Source organism: Mixophyes fleayi, chromosome 11, assembly GCF_038048845.1.
Source record: "Mixophyes fleayi isolate aMixFle1 chromosome 11, aMixFle1.hap1, whole genome shotgun sequence".
Lineage (NCBI taxonomy): Eukaryota > Metazoa > Chordata > Amphibia > Anura > Limnodynastidae > Mixophyes > Mixophyes fleayi.
In genome coordinates, this window is record NC_134412.1 from 79912680 (window position 1) to 79940330 (window position 27651).

The following is a 27651-nucleotide window of genomic DNA, read 5'->3' on the forward strand; positions in this document are numbered from 1 at the left end:
TCAGCTTTCTTCTCCCAGAATCCCATTCTGAGGATGTATTAATAGGCAAACTGAGGGTGGGTTTTACTAGTGTCTGGAAAACCCCCTCCAAGCCTGGGGCACTGTATAATTGAGGTGGCTGGACCCTGCCCCCGCTTCACATGGCTCTGCTTGAAAGGGAGAGCTGTGTGCACCTCACAGTAGTGCAGGCAGCATTGCCCATGTATATTATGGGGATAAGGTGAGTTGGAGAGTAGCCAAGCACTCTCTAAAATTATAGCCACACCCCCATGTGTGCTGGCCACGCCCACTGGCTGCGTGGTGTGGAAACCCCCCTGTACAAATCCTGCGTTTGCCCCTGGTATCTATATTTGGTCTTGCATGAGGCAAGTGGCAGACAATAAAGCCTGTGGCTGGCATTCTGACCGTGGACAATAACCCATCCATGTAGCCTACACTCCTGGGGACCTCTATCAGTAAATGTCACAATATACCCAGAAGCCTCTGTTCTAATTCTGGTTCAGAAGTATTAGAGGCTCCCTCAGGTTAGGAAACGGTTTAGTGTAAGGAGTGTAATGGAGCCACAGTCATTGTATACATTGTGGAGGTAGGAAGGATAGATGGGAGATGCCGGGGGTGTCCTCCGTCACCTCAAGAAAGCACCGCTCAGCCGTTATAGGGTCTGTGGCATTAGGTTTCCATTGGCTCTAAGCAATGTGCCTAGGTCACTTTTGCTAATCGTATTATAAAGAGAACACAGTTATATATGACAATTCCATCTGACTATGAAAGATGTATAGAAACCCATTATTAATACATATAAAATGTACATAAACCCACACGCACACAGATGATGCTTAGAAACATTGCCAAACAAAAACCATGTTTCTTCTACTGTTCACATAACTTACCATACATTAACTATCCTGAATAATGATGCAATTACTCACATTCCTAAAACGTTTGCAGAAAACAATGGAAACACACTGTTTTGTTTTTTTAAAATTCAACGACAATCCTTTATTGCTTTATCATATTTTTTTAAAATTCTAGCAGCTTTTAGTGTAGGTGATCTTATTCTTGACGCTTTTTTCATGAATTCATAATGGTCAGTGACATCTCTGAAAACGTTGCTTTCTGTCTTCCCAAACACAGATCTGATCTTACTGGTCTTCCCAAAGTTAGACTTGAACCTCTACAATCTATTTTGCACGCAGCGGCTAGATTGATTTTCCTGGCAAACCGTTATTCCTCTGCTGAGCCACTCTGTCAGTCTCTACATTGGCTGCCTGTATTTCAACGAAACCAATATAAAATTCTTCTACTAACCTACAAAGCCATCAACAAAATTGCACCGACATACATTTCCTCACTGGTCTCAAACTATCTCCCAACTCGACACCTTCGTTCTGCAGAAGATCTGCGTCTCTCTTCCACTCTCATCACATCCTCCCATTCTCGGTTACAGGACTTTTTCCGGGCTAAACCCACTTTGTGGAATTCCCTCCCTCGCACGGTAAGACTTTCCTCTAGTCTCCAAACCTTCAAGCGTTCTCTGAAAACCCACCTCTTCAGTCAAGCTTATGATATTCCTCAACCACCATCTTAATCTACCTAGGTTACCCTATTAGCACCCTCTACACAGCTAACAAAAGCCAACAACCCTCTGACCAACATTGCCACACACAGAGCACACTCAGTACTTTTACCTTTGCGTTCTAGCTGGTCCATTGTGCAATATGATGTAGCACATGCCCTTGTGTTTCAAACTCCCATGGTCCTATAGATTGTAAGCTTGCGAGCAGGGTCCTCTTACCTCTCTGTCTGTATGTATTACCCAGTATTGTCTTATCAATGTTTGTTCCCAATTGTAAAGCGCTACGGAATTTGCTGGCGCTATATAAATAAATGATGATGATGATGATGATGGGTTTACAATGCATGGTGAAGAATGCAATCAGGGAATTACAAACAAAGGTCAAAGGATTTGCGGCGATGGCAACAGCTACTGTCTGAAGGGTTAATAGTAGACTTGACAGCTGTACTGTGTACTGACAAGCTGCAGTGCTGGTCACTCTGTACGCCACACTATGGAGTCTGTTTAACAACAGCGTAAATGCCGGCAAAAGGCTTTTTCACCACCTATATCTTATCAAAGGGTTAACACTGGAGATATCAGATTTCTCCAGCATTAACCGATTTACAGTCAGTTACCGCTGTCCCCATAGATCTCTATGGGGACAGCAGCATTAGGTAATTTATTAAGTTGTGAAAAGCATGAGTAACGCCATCCTGAGATAGCGTTACTGGTCTTTATCAATGGGAACCAACACTTAAGCCTCTCTGGCTTTGTTGGATCCATCGCGGGTGAAAGCGCTATACACATGTCATAGTACTCCCTCCACTCGCCGTCAGTGTTACACTGTTGGTGCAAGGAAAAAAGTCTTTGTTGAGGGGGGGGGGGGGGGGGTTACACCGGGGCTCCCAGAGCACCCCCGGCATACTAATTTTCAGCAGTACTTCATTATGTACAGCGATACATACTGATGGCTACCGCGATGGGGTTATAAATTGACCCCTCAAATTCTTGTGCACTCGACATGCACTGTATGCAGAATGAAAGGCGCTAATAATATTTATCACTGATCCCTATGAGGACTATTATAAATATGGCCCAATATGAGCTCAGGACATCTGTTTATTTTCACTCCTTACGTGACTGTGTAGTAATTATAAACAGCTTCCGTAGTGTTCCTGCAAACATACAGAAAAAGAAGACTGCACAGATGAATCGACAAATCAGGATTAAAATCTAATAGATGCATCTGCCAGGGCATTAATATTGTATTGCTATGCATGCTGCACTACTGCCTGTGCTTTAACAGATGATTTTGATTAACCAAGTGATCTGGTAACCAAAGTACTGGACAGCCTACCAGGCCGACAACAAGCATCTAGGTTCTATGCTTCATCCCCAGGCAGAGATGAAGGAGGGCTGCACTATAGATGAACAAAGAGATGAAAGAGGGCTGCACTATAGATGAACAAACAGAAAATCATCAAAGGATATACTTTGTCATATTAAGATTGTATTGTTGCATTATTACCCTTTATTTATAAAGCACTGACATATTACAGAGAGTTGTACATTGAGTGGATCATGAGACCAATTACATACAATATCATATACTTGTCAACTTTGATTAGTGCTCCAGGAGATCGGGGAGGAGGTGGGAGTGTGGGGACGGGGCTTGATGAAATGCATCATTTGTTCCCGCCCCCTAAACTGACATCACTTATTCTAACCTATTACAGCAGGGGGTGGGGCCACGATGACACGCGAATCACGACCTACACCCCGCTCCTTAAGAAATAACCAGGTCTCGGGAGTCTCCCGGTCATTCGGGAGAATAGGCATCTATGCATTGTCATGAAACAGAAGGCAAAGCGGGCCCTTCCCAAATGATCTTACAGTGATGGGCGACCCTCCGAGCCTTAGCCTGCACCCCCCCCCATCTCCTTCCTACCTTATTGTCAGATTTGTTTGTTATCTCTTGTAACACTTGTTTAAAATATCTGCTGATAAGTTATTGCAGATAGGTGTCTCTTTCATTGATTAAGTGAATTGTTTTGACTTATTATTGAGATTATGGAGTTTATTTATCAAGACCCCTCTTTAATGAAGAATTTTTTATTGCTGAGAATTTAACAAATAATATGACCAGGGCAGCAGAGGGATCCTTCAGCTCCTCAGCGTCCCTCATACATGCCAACTCTCCCGGAAAGTCCGGGAGACTCTCGAAATTCGGGTAAGCTGGCATTTCTCCCGCATCCCAATCTCAGCGAGAATCGCTTCATTTGACGCGAATTTCGGTGAATCACGCCATTTTGGAGGGCGGGAGGGGGCGGGACGAGGCCAATTGCGTCATTTTGCCCCACCCCCCTACCCCCCGCGACGCAAATTACGCGATTAGCCTTGTCCCGCCCCCTCCCCCCCCCCGCCCTCCAGTCACGCCCCCTCAAACAAGTTTCCGGGAGTTGGGAAGTGTGGCGTCCCTGCTAGTAGTGGTAAGAGAAGCCTCACCACGCTCGCCAGGCCAGTCTGCTATCGATCAGCACATGCGTGAGCCGGCTTCCTGGATCGCACATGTGCTACAGAACTGGAAACTCGGACTCGGGCTCCATAAAAAAAAAATATATATATATATATATATATATATATATATATATATATATATATATATATATATATATATATATATATATAAAAAATAGAAAACAATGTAAAACAAAATAGCGTTATTTTTAAAAAAAGGGAGAGAAGAATTAATAGATAGGAAAAATCCCTAAATCTAGGATCTTGGGGTTTGTTCCTGTAGACCCCCATGTACAAATAACCTTTATTCATTGATAAATAAACAATCATTTGGATATATGTATGTGAAGTCATCTGTTACTTTTACCCTATATACAGACTTCCTTCAGCTGTTAAAGGGCTCATTGATTTGTATTTGTAGACCCTCTGAATGACTGTGGAGCTTTTCCCTGTAAGAATTATACTGGTGAGTGAAACTCTCGCAGGCAGCCTGTTAATTACATAGGACCTGTTTACATTTTTGTGTGTGGGACAACAATGCCACCTTGAGGCTCCCGAGGGAGAGACAAATCCTCCAGTACGGTCCTTGTCACCACACACTCACATAATGTAAATTCTATTCCGGGAAAAGGAAAGATGTATAAAATGTCAGACTACAATCACTGAATACATTACACTATGATATTCTATATTGATGGTGTTATTGTCATTTTTAAGTCTATTTCATAACAGGATTGCATCCTTTGTATTCGAATTTCGACTTTGAGTATGCCACGTCTAAGTCTGTTTCCAGGTTCATCTCTGGCGTTTGCTTCACCCCTACATAGGCAAACCGAGGGGGGTTTCCTAGTGCCTGGAAACCCCCTCCAAACCTGGGGCACTGTATAATTGAGGTGGCTGGACCCTGCTCCTGCTTCACACAGCTCTGCTTGAAAAGGGAGAGCTGCGTGCACCTAACAGTAGTGCACGCAGCATTGCCCATGTATATCATGGGGATAGGAAAAGTTGGAGAGCATCCAAGCACTGTCTATAATTATAGCCACGCCCCCATGCATGCTGGTCACACCCACTGGTGGCGTGGTGTGGAAACCCCCCCCCTCTACAAATCCTGCGTTTACCCCTGCCCTAGTGCAAATATCATCAGCATTCGAACCTGCAAAATAAAAAAATCAAGTGCGCTTCGCTCTGAATGAGTGGAGCACAAGAAAGCTGGGTAGGGGGTTTGCGGTCCCTATTCCTCGACGGAATTCAGCCCCATGTTGAACAGGCTAAAGCCGAGACCAACTATGACAGGGGGAAAAGAACGTGGGGTCCCAACCCAAATAATGCTATTAGGCCCGGCAATCCTTGTTCCGTCCCGGCACCTGTCTTCAATGTTCTCCATTTGTAAATAATCTCTAACTGTGATAGGTTTTAAATTGTTCTGATATACATTATAACTGTTCTCAGACTGATGAGCAGCATCAACTGCTTCTCCTTTCTTCTTGGCATTGTGTTATCAGAAACCAAAATGCTCCGGACCCAGCTGTTATCAAGAAATAATGAAGTGCCCTTGGTTAGCGGCACCTGGATGGAATGCCCTTCATTATTACTATGTGAGCCGTGCTGGTGTTCTTACTGTTCTACACATAGTAACATATTTGTTGAAGAAGTAGGGGCTCTTGTAGAGTTGAACAGGAGTACAACTCGTAAGCACAAAAGGAGCGTTTCTGAACTGCACGTGTGCAGTGAATGGCATATGACATACAGACTTAGACGTATCTGCCTGTTGTGTCTCTCTATGAGAGGCGGAATGGGGGAGGGTAGAGGTATATCCTGAGTACAAAGGCATAGCCCAATTATAGTAAAGGCGTTGCCCGCACCTTACTTAGTACGTAGCATTGGAAGCAGGCGCAGATTGTTCAGTTTTGGGACAGCGCAGCCAGTCTCCTCAGTGATATTACTAGAATCTCACTTTCTAAGTGACCATGGTCTACATTACTTGGAAGGAATGGATAAATACTCTCAAACTTTCCATGCAGATCCTGAATGCGGCCAAATGCTTAGTCACAAAACACTGGAGATGTGCAGATCCCCCTTGTAGACTGAAGCTCTTCTGGTACCCGGTGACCATGGAAAAATGTCTGTATATTTAAACAATAAGTCTCGCTAGAATGCCCAAATTTGGTGTGATTGGTTAATTCATAACAGTCCGTCTATCCAAAGAGACTCCTCCCAGGGTTTCTCAGATTACTTCCTACTGCTGTTGCTAATTATTTGATTTCGAAAATTGACAAATTCTGTGCTAACCTAACCTTGCTTCTTGTTATATACAAACGCTTTCATGCCCCCATAGTAGCCTTGGGGGGGGGGGGGGGGGGGGGGGGGGGTGCCGGGGGTCTGGGCCTTGACCTCAACCCCCTTTTTCCTAATTACCTTCGCACTACTCCATCCCCTCCCACAATATGCAGGTACACATTTCAGTATACCTGGTTGTAGTCTGGTTTTATTAATATTATCAGACACTATCAGGCATCTGAAGTTTTCTCCTTTGTATTATTCCACATAGGTGTTTTCATCTGGATACCTGCCTGTCCGTTCGCTTACTAATTTTTGCTATCTCTGGTCTCTGGCAGCGGTTATTGGTTTTTGTAGTATATTTGAAAATATATGAAAAGAAAATATTACAGCGCTAAGAGTAACTTAGGCTCCAATGTCAATTACCCATAAACATAGATGAATAATAATTTATTATACAATATATATATATATATTATATATATATATATATATATATATATATATATATATATATATATATGAACCACATGAAACGTGCTGTAGATTCACATGAATGCATGTGATTGGATAGATAGATATCCAGTCAACTAATTGCCGCCAGCATACAAGTGTATCTGGCCTTCTGGTCTTATTGGAAAGTAATCAAACTGTATGAATTTTAATCATGGATGATAAATTGGCTCTTTCAGCTATTGTCCCTGTGACAAATAGAATGTCACTTGTTGTCAAAACACACTGTCAACAAGGCACATCATCCCAGACTTTGAGCACAGGTACTTATATTCCTATACACTATCTTTGTTTTAAAAATATTTTTTTTATCTAGATTTTTTTTTGGAAACATTAAAACACCAGACATTATCATCAAGTTGAAGATGAGAAGCATCTTTAGTATGCCACCACATCACGATATGTTTATATCTTGATGCACTTTAAATGTATCTTTATGCGTACACATTTTTGTGTTTATTTTGCGTTGCATGTATCTTTAGCTATACATCAGGTGCAGTTTAAGTGCCACATATTTTATGTCTGAGGTTTGGACACAAATGCATTCAACTCTAGAGACCCTTTCAGCAGGGGCCTGGCTGGCAGACTTTAGCCTGGGGGGCAAGCACACAACACTGGCCCATAAGCACGGCCCAACCTTAAAGGGTGGTTTTTGGTACAATAAATATTTATCAATATAAAAAGATACTTTATTATAAATAATAAATCTTAAATAATGAAAATAAATGATGCAACAAAATATAAAGCTCACTTTATATTGCATTTTATTTTATATGTTCCTTCTTCCTACGGCACTTTATTTACTTATTTATTTATTTACACATACCTGGCTGATTATAATGGGTATAAATCATATACCAATAGATTATATAATAATATTCTACTACAGTACTGAACATAGGGTCTAGTTTATCAAAATGCAAATAGCCCCTTTGCTTTAAAAACCTGAGGGTATATTTACTAAACTGCAGGTTTGAAAAAGTGGAGATGTTGCCTTTAGCAACCAATCAGATTATAGCTGTCATTTTGTAGAATGTACTAAATAAATGATAACTAGAATCTGATTGGTTGCTATACACGACATCTCCACTTTTTCAAACCCGCAGTTTAGTAAATATACCCACTGATGTTTTTGTCAGCAAAAGGGCTTGTTTTTTGCTTAGCACTTTATACTAATAGGGTTATTATTTGTTTTAAGGTTAACATAAAACAGATAATATGAGGGGGGTGCTACTGGGAGGAGGAGCAGAGAACTAGGTGTCAATCTGACACCCTGGCCCAGAGCTGGATTAAGGCTCTGGGGGTCTGGAGTACTTTAGCCAGGGGGGCCCTTTATGATGTAACATGGTTATCATTTTAGACAAATACATAGGCAATACTGTGTGCACTACAGTTAGGTACACGTAGCTCTGCCTTCACAGGTAGTAAAGTGTGAAGCAGGACATACCTCCCAACTGTCCTTCCGGTAAGACCAAATCCTGACTAATTGAGACAGTCATCCAAATTCGGGATTGCCCCACCAGATTAAGGACAGTTGGTAGATTGTCCTGCTCTCTCCTACCTGTTCTTGTCACTTTCAACACCTGTGGCTGCTGGTGTCTTTAGATCAGTGGCTGCTTGTCTGGATCCTTGAATGTTGGGTGCCCTAATGGAAAAAAATGGGTACATGAAATTTAGAAAACTCCAAACTGCCCGGATGTTAAATCAAAATAGCACCCACGTTTTATAATTAGGCCTCCCTCCTACCACAACATTAAAATAATAGTATTCACATTTGATAAATAGATATATTTGCCTCCAACTAGCCCCAACATTAAATTAATAGCATACACATTCAATAAATAGATCTATTTCACTTGTCAGTGATTTTAAAGTTGTGGCTAATCAGTGTATATATACATCATTTGTTACATTGCTGAAAAATTGTGATAATGAAAACAATGCCAACTTCACTGTGTAAAAGCTGTTTCTTTAAAATATACATTAATACATCATACTTGGGACTGCATACATATCCTAAAATAACGGGGGGAGAGAGATTTGCACAAGGTCAATAGTTCTTGAAAGGGAACTGCCTTTCCCCCCGAGACTATGTATATTCAGTTTATCCAAATGTATGGGTGTAGCCAGCTATGTCCAAAAGCTATGAATGTATACAATGTTTTATGTAGGACTTATCTTGGCCAAACAGCAATCCAACGCTTCATGTATGTTGTAGAGAGCATTAACAAACAAAGAATTATCATTACACAAAATGACATATACACAAAGGTTGCCCAACAAAATTTGCCAAAATTTGGGTTAAATAGATAGCAGAGTCCACATACAGTCAGCAGACAATAACAGTATTATGGTACATAATTATTAATAATAAAACATAAATAATTGATAAGATACAAAAGGAAAACAGGGATGATGCTACACATAAAGATATTTAAGAATGTAAGCTTGAAAACAGATTGATTACTCCTGCTGTTTGTCTTTCTGTTAATGTTGATATTGTTTTATCTGAACCGCTGTGTGTGATAGATTGTAGAGGTGAAAGTCTGACTAGGGAAATTCCAGTCAGAAGGGAATTGCAGTAGTCAAGGTGAGAGATTAAGATACATGTATATATAGGATGTTTATAGATGTATGTAACTGAATTTGGATACAGATTTCAATGTGGGGAACAAATAACAGTTCTAAGTCAAAGATGACACCTAGGCATCAATATTTATTTATATAGCACCAGCAAATTCCATTGCGCTTTACAATTGGGGACAAACAGTTATAAACAATACTTGGTAAAACAGACAGAGGTAATAGGGTCCTGCTCGCAAGCTTACAATCTATAGGTCAACAGGAGTCAGATACATGATGATGATTAGTCCAGCCAGATTGCAAAGGTAAAAAGTGATTTGTTTGCTATATGATCCAGTCATTCACAAATATAATATTAGTCTGGGGTCAGAGGGTTGTTGTCTTGTGTGAAATGTGTAGAGGTTGTCAATAGGGTAACCTAGGGAGGTTAAGAGGGTGGTAGAGGAATACTATAAGCTTGCCTGCAGAGGTGGGTTTTCAGAGAACGCTTGAAGGTTTGTAAACTAGAGGAAAGTCTTATTGTGTGAGGAAGGGAATTCCACAGAGTGGGTGCAGGCAGTGAGCTTAATAGATAGAATTTATTGTCGAGTCGTCGACAGAAATAGAGATGACCTGTAAGTAGCTTTTGTTGACTGGTCGAAATATTAATAACTCGGCTTCTGAAAGATGTACTTTGAGGTGGCAAGTGGACCGCCAAGATGAAATGGCAGAAAGACTTTCAGTAATACGGGTAAAGATAGATGGTAAAAGATCACAGGGAGATACATTTAGGTGTTATCCGCATAGAGGTGATAGAGGCTTCAAAGAGAAGTGGCTTATATAGAGAAAATCAGAGACACCGAGTCTGAACCTTGTGGTACTTAAACTGATAAAGGAAACGGAGAGGAGGAGGACATAGAGAAACAGGTACTGAAACAGCGGCACTGTGATCTGTAATCTTACAGAATTTGGGTCAGAATTGTTTTTTCAGATATGAGTAGTAACCACATGCTTGAATAATATCAGTGGAGTGCAAGAGATTATAGTTTTTAGTTAAGGTTGGGATGAGAACATGAGACGACTGTATATGTTTTCATGTCTGCTTGTATGTCCTTGTTTTATGTAGGTCCTGTTTTCCCTACTGGTGCTGTGGAGCACAGAGGCGCTATACAAATCTACGATAATAGCAGCATTGTAACAGCACCCACTCTTATGGGAAGGTTTTCCACCAGATTTTGGAAAATGGCCGTGGGGACCTACCCACAAGAGCATTAGTGTGGACAGGCACAGATGTTCAGCAATAAAGCCTGGCTGGCAATCAAATTTTCAATTCATCCCAAAGGTGTTTGATGGGGTGAGATCAGGGCTCTGTAGAGGTCAGTCAAACACACAAAACTATCTTTTGATGGACCCCGCTTTGTGCACAAAAGCATTGTCATTCTTGAACAGGGAAATGCCTTCCCCAAACTGTTGCCACAAAGTTGGAAGCACAACATTCTCTAGAATGCTATTGTATATTAGTTAAAAGCCCATCAAAATGGCAGAAAAAAAATAAGAATAAGATCATGTAGGATCTTTTTGGCAACGGTTAAATTCTTTGCATTGAGTGTTCAATAACAGGGGCAGAGGTTATTGCACCTATTTTGACTTTACCCTTGTGGCAGCATTGATTGAATAGTTTGTCAGATGGCTGCTCAGCCGCAAAATGCTCAGCGTGGCAAAAATCACAGATACTGTTCATGGGACCACAGTTATGAGCATTAATATTTGTTTCTTCAAAGTCACCGACATCAAGAATAGCGCGGCATCTTGTCCGCTGACTTTGTAGCCATTCACGTGATATTACCTCTGTCCTGTTCGCTCTTTGATTGTTTTCTCTGTGATGGGCAATTTGCTGAGGAGTCAGATTTGCATGTCGATGACGATCCCGTTCTCTTTGGTCATCAGTCCCAGTTTGTCGTCGGGCTTTATCCAGCTCCGCCCTCCGTCTTTTTGCTACTTCTTGCTGTGCAGTTACTCCCACAGCAGACATTTATCTTGTAGGTGGTATCGCAGCAGTTACACTTTGTTGCTTAAATTAATTAGTATATTCCTATTAATTTAACACTAAGTGCAAATAAAATGAATGGCTAGAAAATCGAGTCAATTTGGAATAGCAAAGGTCGTTATAAATGGTAACTGCCACCCAAAAAACCTAAATAAACCAAACAAAATAAGCCAAAGAAATAAGCAAAATCTAGTCAGTAGGTCAAGTACACAAAAGAGTCATTTGCAGACATTTTACCAAATTTGTTTGTGTGTTTTGTGTGTGTATTTATGAAGGTGAGGAGCAGTGTTAGCAATATATATATATATATATATATATATATATATATATATATATATATATATATATTGCAGCATTAAGATGTCTCTTCAAGGTGACCAGGCCAAACCATAAAAAACAGCCCCTGTCTGTTATGAATCCCAGTGTATTCACGAAGAGCAACAGAAGTGTAAAGCAAAGTGTCTTTATTCAGGTAAATACAGAAACAAAGATTACTCCGATCCACTGATAAGAACAGGTTTCTAAGTAGACTGTATAGTAAAAATGGCAGGAACAGGTATTATAAGTTTTACCCCAGTCCAGAAGGCACAATGCTGTCCAGGAAATCAGACAGAGTCCAGGGATAAAGCAGTGATCAGACAAACAAATCCAAATAGCCAGGCAGAGATCAAGCAAATTAGCGAGGTCCAGAAGTCTGTCCAAAAGGTCAGGCCAACAGGCAAAACAGCATGGTCCAAGGTACAGGCAAACAATACGGGGTCTCAGGCAAGGTCCAAGGTACAGGCAGGGGTCATACACAGAAGTCCAGCAGGTATATACCAAATAGCACAGGAGCAGGTTAGCAGCAGCCAGGAACAAACGGATGAACTGCACAGAGCACAGCTAGAGGCAGGTACTAAAAGCAGTGCGACAGGTGCAGTTCTAATCAGGCATAATGCAAGGAGATTAACTCCTTCAGGCAAGTAGAAGAGTTCAGGAACAGAACAGCAGCACCTCTGGTGGTATGAGGTACTGCTGCTAGGTACAAACAACAGACAGAGTTGTAACACTGACCATTATTTCTCTAAAATTTACAATTGGCATTATGCATTTGGCTAGGAAGCGTTCTCCTGGCATTCGCCAAATTCAAATTAATCTATCACCCTGCCAGATGAAGAAGAATGATACGTCACTCTGGAGAATGTGTTTCCACTTCTTTACACAGTTTGTGTGAGGCTGTCCGGCCATGGAAACCCAATCCATGAAGCTCCCGACCAATAGTTCTTGTGCTGTCATTGCTTCCGGTTTGGAAGTCGGGCGTGATTGTTGCAACCAAGGAGAGATGATTTTTACGCGGTACATGCTACATTCTGTGACCTTGTGTGACCTCCTGCTTCGCGGCTGAGCTGTTGTTGCTTACAGACGTTTTCATCTCACAATAGCAGCACTTACAGTTGCCCGGGGCAGCTCTAGCAGGGCAGAAATTTGATGCACTGATTGTTGGACAGATGGCATCCTATGACTGCGCCATACTGAAAGTCACTGAGCTCTTCCGGACAACCCATTCTACTGCTAATGTCTGACGATGGAGATTACATAACTGTATGCTTGGTTTTATGCACCTATTGGCAATGGGTATGGCTGCAATAGTCAAGCACATTAATTAGAAGCGATGTCCAAATACCTTTGGCTGTGAAGTGCACCTGTTTACATGACAGCATAGATGCATTGCATAATAACAGGCTTGGATAGGAAATAGGCAGGATTTTCAACCTAGTGTGCACTCACCCTCAAGTGTCTAGATAATCCTTCTGTTGCTGTGGGCTAATAACGTTAACCCAGATGGAATTCTCTGGATATTTAAAGTGATTTCGGGTTTAGGTAGAGGGTGAAAAATATATTTTTGAATGGTTTAGTGGTCCTTTATAGGGCTTTAACAGACAGGCATTTTCGTCTGTATTTTTCATGCTGTTAAAAAAAACTAAACAAATCAGCACTGTGCAGTGAATAACATGCATTGTTCCCACGTAACTTTTTTGTTTTTGTGCTGTACTAAACAACATGAAACACTGCTGGAAAACAAAACCCTCCCTTATTCGCTTCACTTGCCCTTGCCAAAATCTGTAAGTTTTTTTCCTCCATAAACATCTTCAGGCAAAATCCCTCCTTTCCTCTCAAAATCTCCAGTAAAATACTTGTGTATGACCTCATCCTCTCACGCCTTAATCTTCTCCTTTATGGTCTATTTGCCTCTCGTCCTAAGCACAGCAACTATGATGCTCTCCTTCACCCCAAAATTTCAACCAGGCGACACAATGAGGGAGATTGAATTAGGCGAGAGGTGTCTCCGGGACGTCCGCGAAACTCCTCGCAGCGGAGATTAGACAGAAATCTCTGCTCATTTAGAGAATGAGCGGAGATTCCTACCGTAATGCCAAGCAGTATAATGTCCGCACACCACACTTCCGGCAACTGAATCTTAACTGTTATGTAAATTGCTCTGGCTTTCCATAATTCATTGCTTTACCTGCTAAATGGTTCTTATGAGTTTTGAAGGAATCTACTAAACTGCACCCTCTTATAAATCATCCCTATTATCGTTACATGCCTGAAGATGTTTACTTAGCTCAACAATATTACACCCAGGAGGCACCATCATCTCCCAAACCTTAAAGAAATGATGGGCAACAGTCGGTACTAGGGCTGGGGATGGCCCTCAAAACTTTAACCTGCGGCTCTAAGCTCAATCAATCTTTACGCACTCCTCTTTTGTCTGCTTTATGCCCCACTTCGCTCTTAATAAACTAGAGTTGAGGCTGCGAGAGACGCTCGGTGGGTCATTTAACAAGATTCTTTTCCCGACGCGTTTCAACTTCCACATAGCGTAGCCTCCTCCACACAAACAGGAAGGTCACAGGGTGCCAGCATCACATAAGGTATCAGGAAAGAGGAACATGCCAGTCTGCACCACGTGGTCTAACAACTTCTTCCGTGGAATAACAACTTCTTCCGTGGAAAAGAGCTGCGTGATTCCTGCCAACTTAATTAAAGGGATTTTTAAGGCAGACCCTGTTAAGCATCAGTGTGCTACAAAATGGTCAGTTTTTGGTGGAAAACACATTCCCGATTAAGGGACACATTATAAACAACCACAGCAGATTGATGTATGGAAACCTCCTTGTAGCATTACATTGTGCACCAAACTGCTGGTAGAAAATCTTGTCACCCAGAAGTCACACTGCCAGACTTGTTATAGCTTGTACCTGTTCTTTGTCTCACATTAACACGCCTGCTATGTTGTAACAGATTGGTGTCTTTGTTTGAATACATGTATTGTTATAGATTAGAGATTAAGGGTAAAGTGTGGCCCTCTTGAAGGTTAGAGGGCCACACATACGGCCTTTGAAGGGTAACAGGTTGCCCATCACTGCTGTAAAGCATGCGCCTTGGCTGCTATATACTTCTAAAAGTGCATCTGTCTTGTGTCACACTGACACTATCGGCTTTCAAATCTAAACAGAGATCCATCCACTGAGATCAAGAATCACTGGACTTACCTATCCCTAGAAGTCTTCAACTACCTAATTAGATTGTAAATTATTCTCCCATTATATTTTGTCTGAACGCACTGTACCTCCCATTATTGTCCAATGATGCCATAAGGCTGTGCGTACAGTGTACATTAACTATACAACATTTACACTGTATCCTTATACTATCTAGCGGTTCCCTACACTGACATAATGTGATTATAGTCTTTGAAAACATAAGCAGGGATTTGGATCAGGATAATACTGTAGACGCTTTGGACTTTAATTTGTTCAAGAATATCTGCCAACACTTGTAAAGTAGATTGTAAAATTACAACTGGTGTCTATGAGCTCAAGACTAGCCTCCAAGAGACTCCCAAAATTAGCAGGAAATCCTGTATTGATGCAATACTGCAGTGACTTGCACAGACCAGTATTGTCTTTAATTTTCTCTTGTAGGTGGATAAGAATTGTACGATTACCACATTACTGTGCTTCAAGTGTAGCTCTTTAGTTGTACTTACACTTCTGTAGAGCAAACACCCGCGGTTACGTCTAATGTATGAGAATACGGTTATGAGAACAGTTGTTTACCTGATTGAGTACTATCAAACACCATGTAAACTCAGATGGTGTAATATACAAAACCCCACCTGAGTATATACAGCATTAGATGAAAGATCAAATCATATTGGGGCAGTCACCTATGCTACCTGCTAGGTATCCAGTAAGCACAGCATAAGACTACCAAAATAGAGGGGGGGATCAAATAGCCAGCAGGCATAGAATTAAATGTTATTACAGTAAAAGACTGGTTATACATTTTTATTTAGTTTAGGTAAAGTCTGCAAATGATAAATCCCATTTTTTTTTCAGCAGATTTTGACCACTAGGTAGCAGTGTTGTAATTTGCCTATGCTTTTTAGAATAAGCTCTATAGTATCCCACTAATAAATCCAACACAAAGAAATAAATTCTTGCATGTCCAATTCAGAATTGTGTATCAAATAAACAAAGTTGAGCCAGAATAGGTACATAGGTAGCAAAAATAAAAAGCAACTCTGGCTGCTTTAAAGAGAACAAACTGAAAATGCTATTTTACTGCATTCCCAGAAATCACTAGGAAGACAAATGTCTGGATGATATTCTAGGAGTAAGAAACTGAACAAAAAGGGGCAGAGCCCAACTGTGCTTGGAGATGGCAGCAACTAAGCTAAACTTATAAACCAATGTTACCCATTACTCAAGGGCACATATAGCCTCACAAACACCCCATCAAAGACTCCCTTCTCTTCAAACACCCCCAACCCAAGCATGTCAAATATTCTTCTGTCACATCTAATTTTTGATGAATATTTAAGAGTTGCTCTGAAATAAAGATGCCACCTTACTCCATCCTACATTTAAATGTATATAAATTGTGTGATGTAGCCAATTTGGTACTTACAAAGTTGGAAGATCGCTGTCACCAGTCTCCTTATGCACCCAATACAAATTATCCTTTACTAGGAAGCTTTTCACAACCATTCAGAGCAGGCACATTAATGTTAGGGAACGTTAACATCTCCTAAAGGCTGAATCACAAATAGCCACTAAACAGACTAGGGCCTAGGTTCCCAAACTGAGCGCCACGGCCCACGCGTCACAGGGGTGTCGTGGACAGGGAAAACATCTGTCTGAGCACAGGACCCAGCATCCTCCTCTTCTCACTGAATGTCGGGTGTGACGTCATCACGCCCGACATTCAGTATGACAAGCGGCAGAAGTGGATGCTGGGCGCCACCAGATTGGCAAAATTTTTTGTTTCTCTTCCTGGCTATGCCAGGATGCAGAGGGGGCACAGCATGTGGAGATAATGCAGGGGCAGTGAGTAAGCTGCAAGTTATTCTTTGACAAAAATAAAAAAAATATTAATTTCCCTTGGATATATGTATTTTTGCATACAACTAAGTATTTCTGTCTGACCTATATCCTTATTACATTTTTTGACCCAGCTACTTATAAAATGGGATCGCTTGGTAATTTGAGGGGTGCCTTGGAAAAAAAAAAAAAAAAGATTCTAAGGGTGCCGCAAACTGCAAAAGTTTGGGAACCACTGGGCTAGGTGGGTGAGCTGTTGCTGGAGATCAGCTCAGAGATAATACATTCCTAGCCATAGTAGTCACATATCTGACAAATGGATCCTCTAACAAAAATTATATTACCTATAAGTGGTCATATCATTCCCTGGATCTAATTGCACCAACTCTACATTCACTTTAAAACTCTTAAGAGGAAAGCCCATTATAAATGTAATACCAGTAAGATAGAAGCCTTAGTAATATGCTCCATCACATTAATAATGTGTTTAAGTATTTGAGGTCCAAGACATTTTCCTAGTCTCCCTCTACCTAAATTTCTTTATGCATCTACTATGAATAAATCAATTTGAATTATTTCCATTTTCCTACTGTTTTCATTAAGTACATTACATGTATAATTCAAACTTACTCATAGCAGAACCAAATAGAATATAGTTCTTACCTGAGAAATGGCTAACGGTGGAACAGGTTTTTTGGAAACTTTAGACGTGGACCCAGCTCAGTTCTAACACAATAAGCTTCTATTACTATATAGCTTTGTATGTTCTAAATTAGTCAAACGATGATTAGTAACCAATACACTGCATTAATGGCACTTTGATTAGTTTCTCCTTGTATGAACATTTGATAGTCAGGCAACCTGTCAAATCCATCTCTTGCAGTAGTATGCCACTACAGATAATCAGGTCTGGAATAGGAGACACCCTAAACCAACACAGTAACCCTGCCCAAAAAGATATTACAACCAAAACCCCAAAGTTATGCATCACCCAACATCTTAATGTTGACAAGCGTCAATTTTTATTTGACACACAGTTAGGCGTTATGCCAACTATCCACTAACCCATAAATACCACATTCATTAACTAACATGCCAAAGTGCAATGTTGCTGCAATCTTCCTGGCAAGGACACTGAAGTCTGCTGGACAGTATTTATGTCAATGCTGCAAGCCTGACACTACTGGCTCGGTGCACAGGCCCATTAATGCAGCAAGTCCCATCCCTTGGATAAAGTAGATCTAAATATGCTTAAGTATAAACACTAGAATATAGAGTTACCTCAATGACAGGTTCACACATGTTTGTGTCCATTATTGGATTTATACAGCCAATATTTACAGACAAGTCACACCAGAATATTTTGAGACCTTTATTAACAGATGCTTGCAATTTGTTGACTATTTGAAAAAAATCAGGTGTACGTTTATTACAAATTAAAAATGAGGTTCTTAAAAATCTTGGTTTGACCAGATAAGAAACAATTTAAAAACCTTTGTAGGTAGATTGCGAAAAAATGTTTTTTTTAAAAAAATTGTCATTCCCAAAAGGAGACCTTCGATAAAAAATAAAAACGTCGCTGCAAGAAACCGCGCAGAACGACATCTGGTCAACAGCAAAAAGCAAGCACTTAAGGTCTTCAGTTCCAATTCTTTGTTCAATTTCTTATTGCTGGAATTTCAATTCTTGTTTATTTGATGACAAAACTGCAAGAAAAACAAAAAAAGCTGCATGAAATTCATGTTATACACTTGTGAAGTTCATTTAAAGCTCCATTCTGTGCAACAACTTTTATAGATACCAGACACAAGAACATGCCAAATGACAATAAAAAGAATTAACCCATGCTACAAGCTCTGGAAAATATAAAGTCCCTATTAAAGAGCTTGCAAATGATTTATACAAAGTCCCTGTGTGCAGTGAGGACAGGTGTATACACTAACCCGGATGGTGGTAGAGGTGGTAAGCCGGTATTTACTCAGCCCCGCCCTGCTCAGCCTCGGGAGCGGACGTGTTTTCTGCTGATGTTTCGGCTGCCTTGGTCTCTTTACCATCTTGTGGTTTAGGGTTTTCTGGGCGTCTGCGTCTGTAGTTAAAGTTGCGGCGATACCGGCGTTGAGGTGGCTGTTGACTCTGGGTTGCATCCCCCTGATTTTCTTTGTCTTCTTCATTTCCGTCTTCTCTGGGTTGCCTCTGACGAGGTGGTCCTCTGTAAGAGCAATCATTCAATTAGAACACTTATAAAACTGGAAAATAAAGTCAAACATAACTCAGACCTTATATTATCTACTTTGGAGGGTGTGAGTAATTAAAGGGGAAAAAAAAAAAAAAAAAATAAGCCTAGTGGAATAGAAGTCTGTATTACAGACTTAAGTGTGCCCCTGCTTTAATATATCAGAATTTGGCAAATCCATATACTAAGACCATAAAAAGCAGACTGCTTCATCAGAATCCTAAACCCAGTTATACTGAAAACATTGCGTTATGAGAAGCTAAACATCACACAAGTTATAGTAGCATAAAGATGCTAGTTTGCTAGAGATGGAAGCAAACCCCAAAATCCTAGCAGTTGAAATTTAGAGTACGGCCCACTGAGAGGAATGATTAATTGAAAGAATATTTGCAACATACCTGCGGAATCGTGGTCTGAACCCTCTGTACATGTTCTGTCTCCCTGGTCTGCCTTGTTCCCCTGCACCTTGGCTGTCTGGTCCCTATGAAGAGAAAACACAAATGCATTAAGTTCCATGAATTATACGGGAGCCCACAGTTCAATATGAACAATGAAGCCAGTCAGGTACTTTGTTTTGTGTAGTTAGGCTATGGCCATCAGTAAGATCATGTTCTACTGATTAGGTGGGCCTTGTCCAGGTGGCCAACGCCCCCGGACACATGTACATGACCCTGGTTACCATAATAGCAGGCTGCCCAAACAAGACAAGAACTTCCTGCGTCAGGATGTTTGTTGAAGTGCAGGCACTATTTAGGATGCCCTCGTTTAATTCCACTCAAAAACTATTTTAAACTCTTTGCTGAACTTAGTCTACAAAGCCTGCAAAATGCAGTGTTTCCCTTTTTTAAAAGTAGCCAACTAGATAAGTTACCTCCACCACTTCACCCTGTACTGGGGGGTTGGGATACTGTGGTCTGCGCCCATACGGTCTCCTCAGATAGTATGGTGGGTAACGACGCCTTCGGAAAGGGCGTTGCTGATTAGCGCCGTCTCCTTCTGCCGCACTTTCAACTTCTTCTGGCTTCTCTCCAGCTTCGCTGCTTTGGTAGTTTTGCTGGTAGTTACGTGGAGGACCTCTGCGACGTGGATAGCGCCTATAGTGATTGCGATCTGCTGCATATTTGCTGCCTTGGACTGGAGCACCACCAGGACCGGTGACATTAGCTGCCTCTGCACCCTGTGAGGACATAACAGTTGTTACAGCTGTCTAGTCTAGAGAACTGCACTATAACCAGCACACAGACAAACATCCATTTGTGTTAATACATAGAAAGTACAGCTCAAAGGAAGACTATACAGTAATGTCATTTAAGTGGATTGTCAATCTGTGCATAGCAAGTTAAACCACTACACCAGCAATAAACATTACAAGCTATGCTGTCAGGGCCATAAAAAGAGGGAAGTAAAGTACACAGGAGTCAATAGTCACAAAGGGCACATAGCAGCTGTTGAAAAGGGAAGATTTAGCTCTGCTCACAGAACAACCTATTGTGGCAACACCTGTACATTTTACTACCTGGAACATAAGGCTGGCCTGGTTGGAGGAAACCCTCCCCCCCCACCCCCCCACCCCCATACACTCTAGGTCAGCGATGGGCAAACGGTGCTGGGAAGGCATAAAAATGAAGGTTCTGACACAGGGTCAGCCCTATTAACTTTACACATATTTTAATGTAATTTTTTAAAATATTGGCGGGCCGGATAGAACCTCTAAGTGGGCCGGATCTGGTCCGTGGGCCGTAGTTTGCCCATCACTGCTCTAGATCTTTGCAGCTATGTTTTGAGAGCCACAAGACAACCCAATCGATGCAGTGTTACTATTATAATACAATGGTTTATTCTCTCCTGTTAGGAACTATGAGCACTACAGCTCTCATTGTGAGACTGGTCCTGGCAGGTGTGGACAATATCCAACAAAGTATTAACACTGCCCCCCACCCAGCTTGCAAAATTTTCTGGGGGGAGAATACTGTAGTAGATACATTTTTGTTTACGGTTTAATATAAAAAATATTGGACTGCCAATGCAACCTGTCAATTATTGCCCATAGAAACACCCCTCTAGTAAAGATAATTAATAAGTCCCTGCCATAAGGAGGTATCAAGTTCCAGTATCTTAATTTGTCTCATTGCAAATGTAACACTATTAATCTTAGTCATAACATCTCACTACACCCCCTTTTTTTTTTACTTAAACATGAACCTTGAAACAAAGTGTTAACTTGGTGCCAGTTACACACTGCATAATCTAGCTTCATATAAACAAATACATACGAGTAATCTGCAAGATGGCTACCAGAACACTGTACAAGGTATACTAGCAAGGTTAATTTAACAAAGTCTGAAAGTGGAACATAGTACCCAAGTTACCAACTGAGATGCTAAAGGTTTTTTTTTTTGGTTTTTTTAAGTTAGAATATTCATAGGATTGTCACAACTTAACAAATTGGGTGTTTTAAGCCTACAAAACTGTAAAGGCAACATTAAACAGAAAATAATCACAAAAATGAAGTTGCAATTTTGCAAGGAAGTCTCACCTTCTCTCCTTCCACTACATCAAACTCTACAGTCTCTCCATCTCCCACACTGCGAAGATACTTCCTTGGGTTGTTCTTCTTAATGGCAGTCTAGAAAAGCAATAAAAAAAAAAAAAAAGTTCAGGAAAACACTTGTGGTAAATACACAGAATACTACCACTTTCATACTGCCGCCCCGGCAACATCCCGGGTTGTTAACCCGGGATATTGCCGGGGCACAGGGCAGTATAGATAAGAAGATTCCTGGGTCGGGTGGGTTCGTACTGCACCTGCCCGACCCGGGTTTTAGAAAAAAAAAAAAGTGAAAAAAAAAAAAAAAAAAGATTTTAATTACTAAAAAAAACAAAACAAATGTTTACTTAACTTATTTTCAGCCAGCGGTGTCTCCGGTGCGTTGCCGGCTGTCAGGGGGACCTCTGGGTACTAAAATGACGTCATTTCTAGTCCATTAGAAATGACGTCATTTTAGTACCCAGAGGTCCCCCTGACAGCCGGCAACGCACCGGAGACACCGCTGGCTGAAAATAAGTTAAGTAAACATTTGTTTTGTTTTTTTTAGTAATTTTTTTTTTACAGTATGAATGGTGAGACCCGGGAATTACACAGGTTGCACCATTCATACTGCAGGCAAGCGGGGTCCAACACGGGAATTACCCCTCAAAATCCCATGTCTAGGTCCCGGGATTTTATGGTTGGACTATTCATACTGCACCAAGACCCGGGTTTTTCAGCATGCCTCTGCAAAAACCCGGGTTTTTGGTGCAGTATGAATGGGGTATAAATTGCTACATTGTATGCATTAGGTTACAAAGTTAAGCGAACCGCACTTCCTAAGCCTTTACCATTTGCAGCAAAATGTAGTTCACTTTACTTAGACATTTAGTTGCCAAGTTAAAGATCATGGGGTAGATTTATCAAACTTTCCAACAAGGAAGAGTGGAGATTTTGTCCAAAGCATCCAGATTATCTAATAAGACTGGTAGCTATGGTAAACCACCACTTTTCCTTTTTTGAACACTTAATAAATCTACGCCCCCCCCCCCTGCCATTTTTGTCTACTTTGTGCCCGATTTCTATATCATGCCCCCCTCCTTCCCCTTTTCTAGTGCAAATATATGAACACGCAAAGCATCACAACTAAGGCAAGCTAAGGACTCACTTGGAGCAATGATTTTTTTTTTTACTATAAAATATATTCCCAGCAGTGTTGGAAATACCTTTGAGTGCTTATTTTTTATAGCAACAGTTATAGTAGTGCAGCTTTTACAGTGCGGCGGGAATATATTTAAAATAATGGTGGGGTAAAAAAAAAAAAAAAAAACACACTCATCTTACCTGGTGTACAAACACATCTTCCTTGGTGTCATTCCTAGATTGCAGAGGAAAAAAAAAGGGGAAACGTTTAAAACAAGCTTTATAATTGTGTGCAGAATAAATGTTTTGAAAAATAGAAAAAAAACATAAATTCCAACTAAACTACAGGTATGATTGTTTGCATAATATTTGCTAGTTTTCATAAACAAGTGTAAATATTTTGATAGCATTTTCTAAAGTTAATTAAACAATATTAAGTGGCTTCCTGAAAACGGCACATTACACAATATAGTTCTCATGAACACTATAATCCAGTGTACTAGACCTAGATACAGGATTTATCAATGAGGCCTAAAGTAAGGGAAACCCCAGTGATTACAAACAGTGTACAGGATGCATAAATAATAATAATGAGGATGAACTCACCGGTTTATAAATCCATATCCATTACGCACATTAAACCATTTGACAGTGCCCAAAACCTTGGTTGCTGGAAGGGAGGAGAGAGAGGGAGATGTTGAGTAATCACATCTGGTTACACGGGGAGGTTATATGAGGAGATAACAGGGATTGTACGTGGGGGGCACTGGGTCGGCACTACTGAGCCACCACCACTGGGCCGGCACCACGTGGCTGGAGCGGGGCCAGAGCACCACCCAGCGCCGGGGGCCCCCCCACTCACACACCGGGCCCGCAGTGAGACGTGCACCCCCCCCCCCCCATAGTCTCCACGTGTGAAGGGGGCGAGGACGAGGCGGGGTCTGACACAATGGGGCCGAGCATGGGCGGCTAGGCCGCAGGCGGGCGGACATCTTGGAGGCCCCATTCCCCGCGAGGACACAGGAAGCGGTGACGTCACGGCAGCGGGGGGAGATCGGGGATAGGGGGGGGCACCAGGATCGCGTGGCCGGCGCGCGCTCCACCTCAGGCGATTCAACCGTCACAGCCCCAACCGCCGACATTAACCCGTTGACGGCCACCCCCTCCCAATGATCCCCTCACACACACACGGCTCTTACCGATGACCTTCTTCTCCCCCACGGTAGCCGCCGGTTCCGGGCTAGACTTGCCTTCCAGGGCGGCTGGCGGCTGCTGCTGCTGTTGCGGCTGCTGCTGCGTTTCGACGTCGCTGCTGCTCATGGTGAAGGTGGCTGCCTGGTGGTAATGACGATGTCTGTGTTGTCTTCAGAGGTGGTGACTCGGGCCGGCGGTGGCTCGTTGTTTTGTTTTTATTATTTCCTTCCCCGGGTGTTGATGGTAACTCAGGCCGGCGGTGGGGGGCTGCTGCCTTCGAGCTCCCTGCTGTCCGCTCTCCGCTCCCGCTACCGATCGAACTGCCTACAATGACGTTACAGACGGGTTAATCATCGCAGACTGCCCGCCTCCCGCGGCCGCTGGTTGGTCGAGCGCCTCGTCAGTCTGGGGCGCCCCCCCGCGGGTTGGCTGGCGCGGCCGTCAATCGGCGGGCGGCGCGCTGTGAGTGGCTGAAGGTTTTCGCGGCTGATCCCTATTGGCTGGAGGGGATGTCAATAACAGGATTGGCGAGATTAAGAGCCGACCATGGCCTCAGACGGCTCCATAGCTGCCTTGAATACTAACAGAGTTGGGGGGTAGATAATGTGAACGTGCTAAGTCAGTGATTGCTAACCCGTGACACTCCAGATGTTGTGAAACTACAAGCCCCAGCACGCTTTGCCAGCTATCAACTAGTTATCTATTTGCAAAGCATGCTGGGGCTTGTAGTTCCACAACACCTGGAGTGTCACAGGTTAGCCCTCACTGTGCTAAGTTCAAAACCAGACTCACACCATCACCCTGCCCCCTTACCTTTACCCCTCAATGTCACCCATTAGTACAACCTATCTGAAAATAAATCTGCACTCATTCCAGATCAATACTTTCTCATCTTTATTTATTCATATGACTTAAATTAATTATGAATTACCTGTAAAATGCGCTAGAGGCATTCAGCCAAGTATGGGTGGGGTGAAATATAATTTATTATTGATATTTATAGCCCAAATTCCTATTAGGAGCTTGATATAATGAAAAAATAAACAATTTGCACTAGTCATGTGCCAGATTACAACACAACAATATGCTAAGGCGCTGGGGTCATGAGTTCAATGACCGACCATGGTCTTATCTGTGTGGAGTTTGTAAGTTCTCCCCGTGTCTGCGTGGGTTTCCTCCGGGTGCTCCGGTTTCCTCCCACACTCCAAAAACATACTGGTAGGTTAATTGGCTGCTGTCAAAATTGACCTTAATCTGTCAGTCTGTGTGTGTATTAGGGAATTTAAACTGTAAGCTCCAATGGGGCAGGGATGATGTGAGCGAGTTCTCTGTACAGCGCTGCAGAATCAGTGGTGCTATATAAATAAATGGTGATGATGATGATGAAGGCTATGCCTGTACATAGTGCTGGAAATTTGCTCTGCACATCACATCAATTTTGCAGATGTGTTCATTAATGTGTCTAAAACTGATGTAATGCGAAGGGGACACGTGTCAGAAAGCGTATGTCTACACGTCCATTAGCTTCCATTATTTCTTTGTGTTTTTCAGAGTGCGTTTACTAAGCTTCTTTCATGCACTTTAAGTGCTTGATTTTAATGTCCTTGCGGTTTTCCTATAAACTCAGTTGTATAGTTAATGCTCACTGGTGCACTAAAAATAGATCATTCAGAAATCTTAGATGCAATATTAAAGCACAATTTCCCATGCATGTCCCCCTTGCCCATGCGCACAGCTCCATGATGCCCCAGTTCTCATACGCTGTATTTAACGCAACTGCTGCAGATAGAGGTTGTTGACAACAATTTGCACCTGCAGGAGTTTACATTAAAACTCCTCAGGCATTATTGGATATAGACATTGGTAATGATACTGTGTGAATTTATTGAAAATGTAAAATAAAATAAAAATCCCCATCACATCAATTTTTTACAATTTCAGTGTACACTTCAACATTGAACGCAAGTTGTCTTTCTTTTTTAAAATGATAACACTTAAAAAGTGCATTACAAGTGAATGAGCCGTTACGTTTGTGTCATTTCCGTTTATTATTGGAAATTTTATTATTATTATTGATTAGAAGAAAGCAACAATGTCCAATTGTGGCAAGATAAGAATTCCACAATTTTTTTGATAAATATAGTCATTACCATTGACCTTTCTTAGGGCTTCCCCAGAGGAAATTATTTTCAGGAAGTACTTGCATTAAGTCCCAAACAAGAAGGGACACAAGTAAATCTCAGAAAAATAACGCCAGCTAGTGATCAATTCATCCCTGCCCTGATAAAACGACCACCAGAAAATGGCGTCTGCATCATTTACTCTCTCGCCATTGTGTCGCATATTGCATTAATACCTGTGTGGACAAGGTATGCAACATGGCTCCATAGATTCCTAGCCGGCCGTAACCGTATGACAACATTTCCTGAAAAGTTGCTAATTTGGAAGAGCCCCGAGGCTGTCTAATCTAGCTATAGGGCGTGTAAATATCTAGCATATAACTAACTATAGCAGTGTTGCATGCAATCTGGGTGTTCTTTTATAACTCCAACGGGACTGATTATATTTGGGTCTGAGTCACAAAATCGCAGCAGTGATTAACTTCACAAAACATATTATTTTTTTTCATTTTCAATGTCTGCTATTGAAGTAAGTACACTTTGGGCCTAGTTTAAAACTGAGCATAAGATATGCATTCCTGCTTTGTGTGTGCGCATCTAAAATGCATCCCTAGCTATATGTTTGTGTATCGTAGACTTGCATTCACCTACGTCTGGAGAGGCAAAACAGTGATGTGTATACGTAAGCTGAGATCAGTAAGGGTGTGTTCACATAAGTGCAACATAATTAGACATGGATGCATTCCCAGATGCACCTCTTCGGAGGCTTATCATCATCATCAGCTATTTATATAGCGCCACTAATTCCGCAGCGCTGTACAGAGAACTCACATCAGTCCCTGCCCCCATTGGAGTTTACAGTCTAAATATCACAGGTATGGGAGGGGTGGTGCAAGGATACAGGTTGATAGTGATTATCTGCAACACTATCTGTCCGATTGTGATTTGCTGCTTGTGTACTGACCCATGCAGCTGATAGTACTTAATTCATTAGCATGGTGTCTTAATTAAGTAGCAGCTGTCTATTCACACTGCTTGTCATTTCAATTCGGACTACTGCAGTAAAGCAGATTGCCATTAGATTTTCAAAGGGGTACACATGATGTGGAGGTGCTTGTATTTAATTACATTTCATATAGAAAAGTTTATAATAAAGTCACCATTAACGCGTGTGTATATGACATTTCATCACATTAATATATTGTGTTGAAGTAGGTTAATACAACGTTTGTATTTACTACTAACGTACCCAATGTACGCCTGGTGCAAACACTGCTGTATTTGACTAGTATGACTCTTGGGATGCGTCCAATTTTACATACATATAAGTAGGCTTGTATAAATAAAGATTGCATCATTCTTTTTCTGTGCCCACATGCGTTCACCTCTAAATAGAGCTCTATATGTGCACTTTAGAATACATTTTGGTAGACTATATAGGACAAGACTGTGATTAGTGAAATTGTGAAGAAAAGGGAAGATGATTGTAAACATGATGGATACCTGGGGGATCAGAAAATTGAATTTGAAAAAGGCTTTATTGAGTTAAAGGAGTTGTAGAATAACCCCTGCAGAGTTTAACCATTGTGCT

At 41.6% G+C, this 27651-nt stretch overlaps 1 protein-coding gene across 1 annotated transcript; it reads right to left on the bottom strand.

Moving 5' to 3' along the window:
- Positions 1–18202: 18202 nt before the first annotated feature.
- YBX1 (Y-box binding protein 1) lies at positions 18203–24278 on the bottom strand. The gene is made up of 8 exons (XM_075189883.1): positions 23946–24278; positions 23353–23416; positions 22948–22981; positions 21613–21702; positions 19948–20253; positions 19475–19557; positions 18787–19052; positions 18203–18549 (listed from the first exon to the last, which is right to left on the bottom strand). The coding sequence occupies exons 1-7, from the start codon at positions 24064–24066 to the stop codon at positions 18818–18820; spliced, it is 933 nt and encodes a 310-aa protein (XP_075045984.1). The 5' UTR covers positions 24067–24278; the 3' UTR covers positions 18203–18549; positions 18787–18817.
- Between the last annotated feature and the right edge of the window lie 3373 nt (positions 24279–27651).

Bases quoted from the DNA above. Each gene is read 5' to 3' on its own strand.
- YBX1 (XM_075189883.1), bottom strand. From the start codon at position 24,066: ATGAGCAGCAGCGACGTCGAAACGCAGCAGCAGCCGCAACAGCAGCAG. The intron at 20,254-21,612 runs GTGAGACTTCCT...ATGTCCTCACAG, and splicing joins ATGTAGTGGAAGGAGAGAAG to GGTGCAGAGGCAGCTAATGT. The intron at 19,053-19,474 runs GTATGTTGCAAA...TTGCTCTTACAG, and splicing joins TTCAGACCACGATTCCGCAG to AGGACCACCTCGTCAGAGGC.